At 31.7% G+C, this 16275-nt stretch overlaps 1 protein-coding gene across 1 annotated transcript; it reads right to left on the bottom strand.

Moving 5' to 3' along the window:
* Positions 1-1422: 1422 nt before the first annotated feature.
* On the bottom strand, positions 1423-11046 carry LOC133203391 (uncharacterized). Its single transcript, XM_061339182.1, has 4 exons — positions 10983-11046; positions 6400-6649; positions 6171-6287; positions 1423-1514 (listed from the first exon to the last, which is right to left on the bottom strand). Exons 1-4 carry the CDS (start codon positions 11007-11009, stop codon positions 1423-1425), a joined length of 486 nt encoding a protein of 161 aa, XP_061195166.1. The 5' UTR covers positions 11010-11046.
* Positions 11047-16275: the final 5229 nt, after the last annotated feature.

Raw genomic sequence — 16275 nt, 5'->3', positions numbered from 1 at the left:
ATTGAATATATTGCTATTGATATTAATATCACATTCTGAGAGTAATGCATTTACACATTCCTTCAATAGTTCAATAAAAAGGGGGTTTCATTGAGCATTCTAAGTGTTAAATTTTCCCTAATTATTTCCTCGATTAAGACTCATGCTTTTCCCTAAAATATGATAGGAATTTACAACATGCAACAACGATAATCTCCATTTAATCAATTAGATACAAAGAAACGAGTGATTAAAATGATCATTATTCTTACTGCGACAAAAATTCCTTAATGAAATTTTGTCGATATGCAATTCTCATTGTCTACTTTTTTTCAATTACAAGTCAATATTAAAAGTCTTCATATTGGCTAATATTGACATATTCCTTGTCAAACCTCAAATACCACCGATATGGATTATGGATGTGACATTATTTACAATATTATACATGTTTTCATCGCTTATGAGCTGAAAAGGGACAGGGGAAAATACCACAAATGTTTACCTTATATTAATTCTAAAAAGAATGGGAGAACAAGATAGAATATACAGATTTTTTCTGTAACACAGAAAATGTTTTTTTTTTTTTTTTCATTTATAAGTCCTCAATGATAGAATAGCTTAAGCTTGGTGTGACGGTGCATATTCTCGTTCTGTACATATTGTCGTCGGCGACAATATATTACTACCCTCACTGCACATATTGTCGTCCATCTGTACATACTGTCGCCGGTGACATGTGCCTAGACGAGCCTTATTTTTCTCTTGCATAATGAATGACAATATATACAGTCAAGCATCGGCACATATTGTCGTCTATATATTGTTTTGACGAATATTTACATGTACTAAGGTGGTGAAGAGAGAGATTGATAAACAAACACACACGCATGGAGGAAGAGAGAGAGACAGTCAGAATTACTCGCAATACTGTAAGAGAAATGTTTTGGTTAGACAATTGTTTCAAAGATCGGTGTAAACGATTATGAATTAGAGAGATTCCGGAATTCTTGATTTAATTAATAAATCAGAGAATTTTTCTTTTCTCATTTTACGCTTAGAGACGGGGTATATCTAAGGACTAAACTGATGAAAATTAATGTGTTGCTCAATAAATTTAATTTTTTCTTTAGGTTGAACAGGGAAATGGATAAAGTGCAGTCATTCCGCAACATTACTTAAACTTGATTAACTTGATTCACACATAATTAATTGTATATCAAATTAGTTATGAATTATTGTACATATATCAATAATGAAATTGTTCGATTAAACATTTTACATTGTAACCGTCTGGAAATGAGGGTTTTATATTTCAAGAAATCAAATAAGACGTGTTTCTAAATTAAAACTATTATTCATACATACATTTTAAAGTTCGATGAATCAATGATAAAAGAAATGTTAAAATTTCACTTTCAGAGTAAATAAATGTTTTCATACTTACTGTTCGTTATTTTCCGGGTTTTCAGGATTGTTATTTTTCCCTGTCATATCATACATTGTCAGGTTCATCAGCCCAGGACATGTTGCATCTGAAAAATTATTACCTTTATATTGACTCGGTATTTAGCTGAAATATGCCTAGTACATTAAAAAAGAATAGTGTTGCAAAAGATTTATGGGTACATCGATAAGAACTACAAACATACTATATTCTATAAAAAGCATCTTAGATTTTCAAGATTTGCTATAATTTTGATAATATTCCATATTATCATACAATATACAATGAAAGAAAAGGTGAGCAAGCTCACATACCCCACGCTTCCCCAAAACTCGACAATGCAACACGTAATGAATGGCACAGTGCATTTTAAATACACAGTATAATTCAAAAAAGGGGCATTACTTGCAAAAAATCATCACATCAAAACTTCTTGCATATAAGGACATTCAAATCTTTGTATGTTACAAATTTAACTGGGCTGAAGTTTCTAGATAAATAATGGAATCAAAATTTCTTGGTAATATACAAATCTATACATTATTCTGAAATACCTACAAAGTTTCAGGAAATTCAGTGCCGGAATTATGCTGACAAACTGTTATTTAAATTCCTCAGTGATTTCGATTTGTTAATGAGTGTAAGTCCATGTCCAACACATGACAGTTTACACATTTAAATAATTGATGGAAACAAAATTATGATGTAGTCATATGAATCTGTTTATATACTGTACTTATGAAATTATTTAAGGCAAAGCACACCAATTTGAAGGGGGGGGGGGAGAGAACTATCGAAGATGGTGTGTGTGTGAGTGTGTGTTTGTGTTAAACCATTAATATTTTGATCTCAAAATCAATAGGGGTCTTTTAAGGTCATAAAATATTTCACATAGAATTTCATTATAAAAAGCTGATTCCAGTGGAGTTTCTTATTACCTAGCTGGAAAGTTTCTTCAAAAAAAGGCAAAACTCTTAAGGCAAAAATAATGGAATCGGAATTTCCTGGTAATATGCACATCTACACACTGTGTACTAAATATCTGCAAAGTTTGTCCAAATTCTGTGCAGCGGTTTAAGAGGAGTTGCGCTGACAAACTGTTCATCTCTATATTCAAGATATGGCCAAAAATCTAAGTTGAAAAGTGCTGAAATTCCCAGAAAAATAATGGAATCGGAATTTCCTGGTAATATGCACATCTACACATTGTGTCCTAAATATCTGCAAAGTTTGACCAAATTCTGTGCAGCGGTTTAAGAGGAGTTGTGCTGACAAACTGTTCATCTTTATATTGAAGATATGGCCAAAAATCTAAGTTGAAAAGTGCCGAAATTCCAAGAAAATATAAAGGAATCGGAATTTCCTGGTAATATGCACATCTATACATTGTGTGCTAAATATCTGCAAAGTCTGACCAAATTCTGTGCATTGGTTTATGAGGAGTTGTGCTGACAAACTGTTCATCTCCATATTCAAGATATGGCCAAAAATCTAAGTTGAAAAGTGCCGAAATTCCGAGAAAAAATAAAGGAATCGGAATTTCCTGGTAATATGCACATCTACACATTGTGTCCTAAATATCTGCAAAGTTTGACGAAATTCTGTGCAGCGGTTTATGAGGAGTTGCGCTGACAAAAAAACAGGACTGACGGACTGACTGACTGACTGACTGACGGACGGGTCAAAAACATTATACCTCACGCAACTTGTTGCGTGGGGTATAATTATTGCTGGTTTTGGAGGTCAATACGATGATTTAGACACCTGAGGAGTGCAATATTCACTGAGCCCGAAGGGCGAGGTCAGTATTGTAATTCGAAGTGGCTAAATCATCGTATTAACCGAAAAAAACAGCAATAATTGCTTTATTATACATGTATGATTCAAAAACTAAATGACGCACACTCTTTACTTGCCATCTTATTTGTTTACATTTACTGAAGTAAGTACTAGCTAAACATTATAAATGAGAGAAACGGGGTTAAAAACATAACTAGTTGTATCATTTTGGAATTTTTAATTCAAGTGTAGGTGCAATATAGAAAAAATAAATGGCAGGCAAATATTTAGGATTGAATTTGAAAAAAGGGGCATTACGAGGAAAAAATTGACAACTTACAGAAAAACAAATCGTTGACTAGCCTACCCCCCCCCCCCCAAAAAAAAATAAATAAATAAGAAAAGAATTTTCCCAACTCAAAATTTTATTTGGTGGGATGTTAAGGTCCATAAACTAGGGTAGGAGGTCTTTCATTGAAAATTTTCATCCTTAAAATTTAGATTAAAACTTTACATTAAAAGGTGGGGAGAGGGGCAGGCCTCCTGCAACCCCCCACATCCACGCCCATCCCTCACCCAAGAATCTATGTGCCTTAATGTTATGTTCAAATGAATGGAAGTCAGGTGCAAGTGAAACAACTTGCCAAAACTATTTGCATCAAAGTGGAATTTGCCAATCTATTTTTAGTCTAATGTGGAGAAAATAAATCCTTATATTCACCTGGAAGGTCACGTGCAGGTGAATATAATATGGTATTTTTTCTACATTGTTGGATCTCACCCAATCAGAAAGAAAGGAATTATTCAATTATATAATAAAACAATATATTTATATACTGAATAACAAATGGCTAAATAGTCCATTTTTAATTATCGAACGTTCAAAACTACTGCGCTTTTGGGTAACAGCCCGTCAATTCACACACAAACAAGTTCCACAGCAGACAAACACTCCTGGCTAGGCAGTGCAGTAAATGTGCAAAGTGGAAATATCGGCACTTTTATTATATATATATATATATATATATATATATATATATATATATATATATATATATATATATATATATATATATATATATATATATATATATATATATATATATATATATATATATATATTATTGATTAAATGTTTCTCTTTTGAATATTGCCAACACTGGACAAAAACTAAAATTTCTGATCGAAATGAAATATAGCTGCATAGTAGTTTTGACGCAATCACGTGAAATCAAAATTGAATATCTTGTGAGACTTGAATATATTTTACATAATTCAGGTCATTTATTCATCTTCCTCCGTGACCAGCTCTAACCTGATATTTAAGCTTTTCAAAATTCGATGCGGTAAAATGTACATATATGTCATAAGAAATAATTAAATACCAATAATATTCCATGAATAATATTTATGGTTGTCATGGTAACACAGTGTAACCAAGCAATCAGTTACTAAGATTGTGTTAATGCTACAATCTTGAGGAAAAACATGAAAATTCAAGACTGACAAATATACATCCTTAGGACCTTGCAACACCGACAACATAAGAAGAATTGGGATTAATTGCTACTTTGCAGTGTAACCATGGATTTGGAAACAACATACCTGTGGTTTAAAGTGATATATATTGCTGCTTTAGGAATTTACTTACTTTTTAATCAAGAAACATTTTATTTCACTCACCTTGAATAGTGCTTATCTGGTAGAACTTAGGTTAAATATTATGTATCGATAAAGTTTGATAAAAAAAAAAAGAAAACACTGCAGCTATGATTACCAAAAAGGGAAAATATTCGATTTCGTTAACTTTATATCAATATTAAAGCCTTCATGGCCATCATTGCCAGCCAATAAGAAATAACATATTTTGTCCTTGGTATGTATTACAAGCTCTTTTCTCTCATTTGGTTGCATTTCAACCCATGATTGATTTTATTTTTACATTTGAGTGAATTGTTTATCTAGTTACATATTTAATAGTTGATTTCCCAAACCTGTTTGTCATGCATTTAAGCAATTTTTTTTCAAATTTAAGGTCATGTTGCCATGGTTATTACGATGCATAGCAAGCACTTTTTGCCTGATTTAAGTTTACGGTATCAAAGCCTTTTTTTATAGAGCGTTTGGATAAATTCTGAGACTATGCGTGCCACAGCAAAAGTTCATGTCATTACAGAGAATGGCTCTTAACTAATTACTGCATCAGGGATTCAAAAGACTAAATATACCTGCAAAATTGTAGGTCAATATATATTTGAACGACACTTTTTTCGCGAGATAGCTACTGTAAATGTATTATATTTAATGTGTACGATATTTGGCGGAAATTGATTTTTGAACAAATTAGCAAAGATCTGATTTAGCGCAATTTTTTAATGTTCTTATTTATGTATACATGTGAAAGACATTTAGCGTTGTACTTGAATTAGCGGACGTTTCTTTCCACCAAAGGCGCTAAAAAGAATACACAGCCAAATGTAATACGTTTACAGTATTTGGTATTTACAAACGAGACAAAATTATCTCGAGCTATGGTTTTTGTGGTGTATATAATCCTTAACAATATAAATTTACGCCCGAGAATGAAGATTTCGCGAGCAGAGACACACGCGTAATTACTCGAAAATAATGTTCTCGTGAATATTTTGAATTTCATATGAAAATGTTTTGAATTTCTATTAGGACTTTTTTATAAATTACTTAAAAAATTGATTTACTGTGGAAAACCCCTTAAAATATTGATTGACCTTACTGAACTACTGATTATCGTTAGGAATCTGTACTTTACTATGATAATCCATTGTTGTTGTTGTTTTTTTTTTTTCTATAGCTTTTTTGTCGGTGTTTCTTTGATGCACATAATATGTATTTTGAATATAAAACCACACTTTTGATCGCCTTTTATAATATTTAACCTTAAAGATGGCTGCATTGATTCAAAAAGTAATTTATAAAAAGTACTCACACAAATGTCCCTCAGTCGATAGATAACTTTCTGGACAAGCCGCAGAAATATCTCTACATTTTATATTGTAAACAGGTTGAATCTTCGAAAATCTCGTATCATAAACGATACATACACCTTTTAAAAAATGAGAAGAATTTACAAAAAATATATCTCAGTAAGTTTCTGTAGTTTTTTTTTCGAACTAAAGAACATTGCTTGCTAGTAAATTTATTACTTAGTTCCGTACCATGAACATCAGTTTCGACTGAGCAAACTTCAACAAACATCTTTTGACGGAAGCTATATATACAATGATACTTGAATTGAGATGGTTTAGTACAGTTTTGACTCCTTGCAATGCCATCACATCTTTTGATCCTTGCTGCTTTTATTGTTTCCTCTTTAGTTGTTGGACAAGAATCAACAACATTTAGCGTTCTATTTGACCATATGCACGCTTGTGTTGGAAGGCATATGTAGCCCTTCAAAGCAGAAATCTGAAAAGACAGTCAACTGAAGGTGTTTTAACATTGTTTTCTCTTTTCTTTGCACACCTTTTATATAGTACATGTATCTGTACTCCCAACAAACTGGCAAAAGTATATATAACAGAAAAAATACTTATTTTAAAGCATATCTGCAAATATGAAAATTTAAAAAATAAATTGTGGCAGAAAATGTAAATAAAGCCTGGTCTAATCTAGATAGAATAATTGCTGATTATAGTATTCAAGTTTAAACTGAATGCAATTGTGCTTCGAACCTGAAATATAGAATGGAAAGATTTGCTTTAGAATTAAATTCTTCCAATATTTTTATACAAAAAAAAATCACATATATAAATATATATTGGATTAATGCAGAAATGACTTAATATTTTATAGGACATTATACAATTATGGACTCTTTCGGTGGTGAATATGGTTTGTTATTCACCAGAAAAATATCAATATTGACCGAGGCGAAGCAGAGGTCAATATTGATATTTTTCTGGTGAATAACAAACCATATTCACCACCGAAAGATTCCATAATTGTTTTATTATATAGTCCGGATTTTAATAAATAAGACATTGAAGGCTGCATGACGACACCATTTTCATTTACGAACTTCTGTCGTAGAAAAATTGAAAAAAAAAATCCAGATGACAAGTTGTAACTTCCGTGTTTTCCTTTCGCTATGTGTAAGACATCAAAGTATTTAGAAAATAATCCTGCGATAAATTGTGTAACATTTTTCCTGCCCAGATACACAGCTTGCTCCGGCCGTTGCAACCGTTTTTACAACGTTGTTTGAGGTGTTGATTGTGACGTCACAATACCGCTGCACGCATACTGACCCTCCGGTGAATACGGCTTCAAATCCAGTGAAATTGTAGTATTATGAACTGTTTGCGTTTATATAGATTATATAGGGACTATAAATAGACTATATAATAACACTGATGATTTCAAAGGTCCATATTTGTTTTGCTCATATTTTTTTTATTGTTGAATCGGACGTTTCAGCATGATTACTTTTCATTATCTTCACATTTCTATCGCATATAAAAAAAAAATGCAAAATTGATCTATAACTCATCAAGGTAAAGTAACATACCAAATATCAGCTCAAAACATGCATTCCAAGTGTTTAGAAGAAAAGTTCCGAAAACCAAGAAGACAGACAGAGGGACAGACGGACAGACGCGGAGAAAACCTGTAGTGCCCTCCGGCTTCATCGGTATAGGACTAAACTAATTAATAAGTCTAATTTGACCTTGCTGTTCTTTAGAATAGGAGACTTCCAAAAGATATATTCTTATAAGTTTTCGTGTACAACTTGGATACCCCATTGCGAATACACCGTCACATTCCATTTAAATAATTTTGAACGAATCTACATAAAATATTTTCAAATAATTTTCAAATTTTCTGAGGGACGTATTTCTGAGATAAAGAGTTTTCATAAGATATTTCTTCTCTTTCTCATTACACGTTTACCACTTCGAATTACTGAGTAGTCTTTCATGCAACAAACTTGAATTCCCTTCGCCTAGGGATGCTCTAAGAAAAGTTTGGTAGAAAGAGTACAGTGGCTAGAAAAAAATAAACAAAAAATCTTGAATATTAACAGACGTACATGCGTTAAGAGCAAAAACAAACAACAGAGAGCAGAAACACTCCCCTGTACATTTGCTTCTAGTTACATATAACACAATTTAAATAGTTTTAAAAACAGAAACACTTAATTATCTCCAAATACATTAGGCGGAGAAATTATTTTAATTCTATTTTCAATAAATTGTTTTTCAAATGGAACTTTAAAGTATTTGGAAAACAGAGGTTCTTTTTAATGTTAAATTCTGAAAACATACAATGGAAAAACATTTCATATTTCAGTAATTGTATGCCTTTTTTTATTATTATTATTATTTTATCTTTTTATATTTTATACCAAAAATGAATAGTTGTGACATTTGTCGTGTCATTCTGTTATACATGTACAGAGTTAATTATTTGACAACCTACCGGTAATAACTTTCTCTAGGAACAGATACACACTTTTAATGCTAATGCATGCTAGCAAGGTATTCATTGAACATTTTTGTTAAGGGGGGCGACCCTCTGATAACAGAAAAAAGTCAGAATAAATAGTCCTAAAATATCCAATAGTTTATCTTACCAGTGTTTAAGTACATGTAATGTAATGTACATATAATGCACGCTTCAAATAATCAGTTATGAAAGAAAACCAACATATGGTGAAAAAAATTACTTTTATTTTCTTTAGCTAATATTTATGATAGTAATTGACATTTCATTTAAACAAGAGACCTAATGACCTTAACGGCCACTTGAGTACAGCAAATTAGATTATCAATAAACTGATAAATGAAGCTTAGTTGCCCAAAAGCAAGAAAATAGTATAATTAGGATCAACCAAATAGTTGGTCTTGTTTCTATCTGTCCTCCATTTATCACTATTACCACGCAGACTATTAACAAAATATTAATTTTTAAAATTATTAATTTTGTAACCCCACATTACTACCTCTCATATTTGCCTCTCTTGGCCTTTGAAGAACATTTAAAAAGATATGTTATTTTTGTCTCATTTTCAATCATCTATCATTCCCAAGTCTACCGGATCAATAAAACTATGAATGTACTTTTTGTATTATACCATAAATGCTTTTGCATAATTCTCCTATTGTATTAACATTTCAAATGCATTATGCACTGTTACCAATTATCAAAGGTGAATGGCAAAGGGTAATACCTTTGCTCAGTAGAATACAAATTAAGAAAACCCTGGCCAGGCCCAGAACACTTGACTAAATGGTCTAGATGTTCAGTAAAAATACCCTTGCTTATTAAAACTTTTTCTTTGCCTCCAGTATGCCCAGGAGCAGAGAAGATTTTCTAATATATATATATATATATATATATATATATATATATATATATATATATATATATATATATATATATATATATATATATATATATATATATATATATATATATATTGCATTTTTACTAGAGATTCAACATAGCCCTAACACCAAAACTCATTACCTTGGGTCATGAAATTTACAAATAAGTAAGAGGTACCTCATCATAATAACTATGAAGTAGTTGAAGATTTTCAAAGAATGCACACATTTTCACTATATTATTAAGCCCCTCCCTCGGAGAAACACGAGAACACCTGGGACCATAAGTTTTAAAATTTTTGTAAAAGTACCCTTGTCTTGCTCATTATAACTATACACTTGTTTCTTTGCTCAATAACCTGGAGTAGAGAAAATATTTTTGAAAGTAATTATATGCATTTTCATTATATAATCAATAGATCCTCCCCCCATCTTCATCAGAACCCCTGGGTCTGAGGCCATGAATTTCACAATTTTGGAAGAGGCATTCTTGCTTATCAAAACCATGCCCTTCCTTTGTTTAAATAAATAATACCCAGGAGCAGAGAAGAAGATTTTCAAAGAAATAATGCATTTTCACTATATTATCAATACAGCCGAGCCCTAACACCAGAACCCCTGACCCAGGAGCCATGAGATTAACAATTTTGGAAGAGGCACTGTTGCTTATCATAACAATGTCTGTTTCCTACCCAGGAGCAGAGAAGAAGATTTTCAAAGAATTAATACAATTTACTATATAATCAATAGAGCACCGCCCTAACACCAAAACCCCTGACCCAAGGGCCATAAAATTACCAATTTTGGAAGAGGCAGTCTTGTTCAACATAATTATTACTTAGTTTATTTAATACATTCATGCCAATAGTTTGACTTCTTGATGTTCATGAGTAAAGAAGAAGATTTTTAAGCTTGCATTCATTTTGGTGGTTTTAGCCCCATCCCTCATACCCCAGGGGGGCAGGAGCCATGAATTTTACAATTTTTGTTTCCCTTCACTCATAGATGCTGTATGCCAAAATTGGTTGAAATTGGGTCAGTGGTCCAAGAGAAGAAGCTGAAAATGTTCAAAAGTTTATGACCAACGGACGACGAATGACGACAGACAAAAGCTGATAGCAAAAGGTCACCTGAGTGACTCAGGTGACCTAAAAAAGATTTTATCTATTTTGTTTTTAATTTACACATTGAAACAGTTCTATACTTTTATAAACAATTTTAAAAGATGTACCAAACTATGAATTTTAAAAAAATTGTAAAGAAAGTTAACTCTTGACAATATAAATTTTGGGGTTTTTTTTTCTTGAAGAACAAACTACAAGGTGAAAATCTATAAAAAAAAAAAAAAAAAAAAAAAAAAAAGGCCTAAAGACGACTATACGACTACATATAAGATAATAATTTTTACTTACCAAGACCATAGAAAAATATATTAACATTTTTCCTGGTTTTTATTACTTGTCCTTTTCATTGTTTGAACATGCCTTTGCTAGCTGTAAACAGAATATTCTATATATATTATATTTCAAAAAAACTTTACCGATTACATGTTGTTATAAAAAATTGTAAATATTTTCTGCATGTTTAAGGTCTGTATTTTTTCTACATTTATAACAACAGATAATACAGACAAATAACATTAGATTAAACATGTAAGACCCCCAAAATATAAATTTTCGAAATATTACATATAAGTTCTATGTATATAAAATTAACATTTCTCTTGGACTATATTACTTTTTCTTATCATATCTTGCTGTTTTTATTCAACAGTATAGCAGTAAGAATCTATCCGTTTTTATATCCATCTATTAAGAGGAATATGACTTTGAATCTAATTGAATTTCATGGATTAAAAATGACGAAAATAAATGCTTTAAGGTTTTTTAAAACAATTTTTAAATAAAACTGGTCTAATTGTATTTTTTCAAATATTAACCATTCATATAGATTTTCTTATCCTGTCGAGGTCAAGATTACTAGACGGGGTTGTATATTAATTTACAAAAAAATGTATTTTAAGATATATATATATATATATATATATATATATATATATATATATATATATATATATATATATATATATATATATATATATATATATCATCATCATCATCATCATCGTCATCATCAAAAAATATATATCACCGAAAATGTACATGTATACATACCTTTTTTTCCATATGAATTCCCTTAATTATTGTCAAACCATGCAGTTTCATTCCCCTGTTATTTAAAAGCGGTACACAATAGATAGGCCAAATTTTGCCTCAAATTCAATTTTGTTTAAACTTAGATATTTTGTTCTAGGATACAAAATTTCTCTTTATATGTAATATGAAAGAAATTCAACCATACATATTTTGCCCACATAGTTTGAAATAAGGCCGTTCAGACTCCTCTAAGAAGATTTTGAAAGCAGACAGACGACCTGAGATTGTGCATTATTTAAAAATAACCATCTATTGCAAACTTGTGTGTGAGTTTATTTATAAAGGCAACTTTTTGGTACTAAAATTTAGTAAAATATTTTGATACCAATATATTTGACTAAAATGTGATGTAAAAACAGAACAGGGATAGCCCGAAATTCACATGTAAATATGCCACACATTAAGTCCTCTTAAAAGAATATGTATAAATGTTAAATTTTAACAAAAATTCAACAGAATAATTGAAATGGAACCCAGATTAAAATAGGTCGAAATGAGGAAATTTGAACTGGTGGTTTCAGTTATTTTTGGCGATTTTAAATATATAAAATGCCAAAAAAAGAGATTCAGTAGATGACGGCACTATATTTGACCTTTGACCTCTTAATATTACCATGACCTTTATTGTACAAAAAGAATAGAGACTTCTTATAAACATATCCAAATATCCAGTTCAAATGGCATGTAGATGACATAAACACGATCGATAATGTAGGCTCCCGAATGACCAATATATAGGTTGTCTCTAATTTTCTTCAAAATATGTTGAAAACATGTCTCAGCTTATTACTTTTTTACAAAGTTCCTTGATTATTTGACATTATAGTGAAATTATTCTTTTTTCTGGAGTACTTTATAAAATATGTGTAAAAATAGATTTCATGGGTGTTGTGTTCTACCATAACATCTTATTCTGATGGGAAATTTTAACAAAATATTGTTATTCTCCATATCTACTAAACACAAAATTATTATGTTGTTATTGATTTTTATCAGCTGAAGATGAATTGAACGTCTAAAAAGTTTAAAAGCTTAAAAGCGATAGACAGCATAAGACAGATCTATTTGGATGATACACTGATCATATATGCTATCTATCTATTACACCCTAAAAATGGACGCCATTGTAAGAAAAGAACCGTTAAACCGAAAGTACATAATTTGCACGAAATAATAATAAATTATATCCATTCCTTTCCCAGACATTTAATCATTTAAGTAAACAATATTTCTTAAAATCTTGATATTGCCTTTTCTGTTTAAATTTTAACTTACATTTTGATATGATGACATTGCCCTCCGGTAGGCTTGCTCCTTATGTAAACAATAAGCACGCAATTTGGTTTTATATTTAAAGGTCAAATAAACGAATAATGTTCGTCTGGCGGCACATAACTTCAGTGTTGACTCTTAGATAACTCATATCTTTTGTGTTGATTCTTACATGTAATTTTTACTTTCGGTGTAATATATGCTATAAGCGACCGAATTAATTTTCACTAATAATTTATTATTGCAAAATGTTAAGTCGTACAACGTTGTATTCTCTCCCCATATACATGTAGTACTATTGCAAAGTAATATAGGTACCAAAAAGAAACGAATAATACTGAAGGAAATTGTACATATAGAACAGAATTAGAAGAAAACTGATAATTTATTTTTTTTTTTTTTTTTTTTTTTTTTTTTGAATAATTGAAAACTTTCGACGAATAATAGCATTCTTGAAACAAGATAGTGTTAACAGTAAATGGATGAACGTAATTTTAAAAAATAATGAATGAAGTAATAACTATGTAGAGAAAATATCATTATTGTTATTAGCAATCATTTTGTTCTAACTTACTAATGTTCTTGCCGATAAAGTCATTCAGTTTGTTAATACCATGGGAGAAGAATGACTTCAGCTTGTGCATCCAAAATTTATTTTGCTTTTTCTCTGAGCATCGGTCCATTTTGGATTTTGGCCAGTAACCACTATACTGTTAAGTCCTCTCATTTGTGAACTTCAAGTTTGAAATGTTCTCCAACGGGTTCATTGAGTTTCTTGGCCTTAATGGTCGAAAGGCGCGATTATTGATTCTCCTGCGGAGTCTCCTGTTTCCCCAAAATACTGTTTGGAACAAACTTTACAACTGATTAGATATATGCATCTGTCTGCTCGACAGTATTCTGTAACTGCAACCAGTAACGGGGCTGTTAAAGGTGTCTGTGTCAGAGCTGTACTTACAGAGAAGACGTCTTCTGTCAGAGCAAGATCAGTCTGGTTTTTACTACCATGTCCTTTAAGTTCACCGTGTTTCTTCGGGGTTCCTTGTAGACCTCTGCCATGCAACCAGGTTCTTTTTAGAAATACTGCTGAGGTTCTTAAGGACGGGAGGGTATGTGGTTACCAGAGTGACTCTGCTGCTATTGTCTTTTTCATTGTAGTGTAACAGGTTTTGTCTGTCATGTTCTGCCATCTCATCAACAGCAGTTTGTACAGTGTGAACCCTGTAACCTCTCTTGCATTTATGGGACTTGAGGAGACTGCACTGTTCCTGATACAGAAAAGAGATTGAAGAGATTCGACGAATTCTGGTGGTTAGACCCTTAGGCACACCCTTGAATGTGTGTGGGGGATGACAGCTTGTCGGCATGAGATACAGGTGGGAATCGGTGAGTTTCGTGTGGAGACTAAACTGGATTTCACAATCAATCTGGGTGGATGTAATATCTAAGAATATGTTTTTGGAATTGGCCTCGTGGTATTCATTTCGTTTGTCAACACCTTCAATCAGTCTTTCAAATTCACTGTAGACATATCTAACTCCAAAAAACAATATTTAGATACTACATAGATGCTACAAACTTGATGTATTTTTAAAGGGCCTGGACACAGTTCATTGTTTAAAGTTTTAAATATCTATTTTAATCAAAAAAAAACTTCAGTTAATGACATGAACTTACATGAATACTCTAAGAATTCAATGACAACGGCATTCTTTATAATATCAAGTCAAACACTTGTGACTGTAAACAGGACATGAGCTCTGTTATTGTAAGTGTTTACGTTTTACCGGGTGTATGCATTTGTTTTAGTCTGCACACATCACTGAGCACTGAGCTGACAATATCGGTAGATTGGTTTTGCTTTCTGGCATTTTAACTCTGAACTTTACGGATTATACGAGGGTGATTCAAAAATTCGTAGACTTTTTTCTTTTGTTTTTTATTTAACGTCATATTATAACCAAATTTGGTACACATATTTTAAGAATAGATTTAAATAATTTTAGTCAAAAAATTGAATATATTTTGATATTTATCAAAATTATCAAAGATCTAAGACAGCAAAATGGAGTCACGGAGCAGGGTCGAAATTGAGTTATTTACTAATTATACACTTTATTGTCCCCCGCTTTCCACTGAAAGTGGGGGATATTGATTGCGGTCCGTCTGTATTTCTATCGGTCTGTCTGTAACACTTTCGTTTCCGCGCGATATCTCGGGAAGCTTTGAGCTTTTGCAATGAAATTTTACATGAAAATTCCGTATGGCCTTAAGAAGATGCCTTTTGATTTTTAAGTCGAAAGGTCAAGGTCATTGATTTATAAATTCTCTATGTTTTAACACTTTTGTTTCCGTGCGATATCTCGAGAAGCGTTTGAGCTTTTTGCAGTGAAATTTTAAACCACAATTCCCCATGGCCTAAAGAAGACCCCTACTGATTTTGAGGACAAAAGATTAAATGTCATGATCGTAAATTCATACATTCTGTCTGTGTATGACACTTTCGTTTCCGGTCGATATCTCAAGATTTTGAGTTTTTGCAATGAAATTTTATACCGTAACTCCCTATGGCCCTGCTCGCCCCTCTCAAAGTATCCTGTCCCGGTTTTTTTTTTTTTTTTTGGGGGGGGGGGGGAGGGGGGCATTTTTTTCAAAGGGCAATTGGAAAGTTGTTGGCATCGATCACACTCAAAGTTTTAGAGTTTATTACATATAATACATGTTGTCGGCGGACTTTATATTCTGATTCAATTATCAGAACTGTTTAGTAAAAGCTAAATTAGACACCATGCTTTGTGTGAAATTTTGACAATGTTGAACGTGATATAAACATGTATATGTGCCTTACCGTTTGCATTTAATTACCTTTGAAATCAAGCGCCTCCTTGTTTTAGGGGTAGGATTCTCACTTAGCACTTGAGAGGTCCTGGGTTCAAATCCTGGATGATCCTTTTTTTTCAATTTACTAAATTATATAATTCAGCATATGAAATGAAGAAGATATGACGTATGGCGTGTACAAACTTTTGCATGAAATCATTATTACAGTGTGATGAATATTTTATATAAAAAGAATCTTCATGTACACATTTTAAAGAATAAGCAATCAAATCTACGTATCCATATTGGCATTTTTATTTGTTTCAGTACATACATTTAATAATACTGCAAATCCGGAAGGGGGTTCGATAGCCCCCCCCCCCTCTAATCTGAGCAT

The sequence above is a fragment of the Saccostrea echinata genome, unplaced genomic scaffold (assembly GCF_033153115.1).
Source record: "Saccostrea echinata isolate AGI-Se365-2 ecotype Australia unplaced genomic scaffold, CSIRO_AGI_Sech_v1 ptg000050l, whole genome shotgun sequence".
Taxonomy (NCBI): Eukaryota; Metazoa; Mollusca; class Bivalvia; order Ostreida; family Ostreidae; genus Saccostrea; species Saccostrea echinata.
Note: the sequence above shows the minus strand (reverse complement) of the source record. Positions and strands in the feature narration are given on the sequence as shown.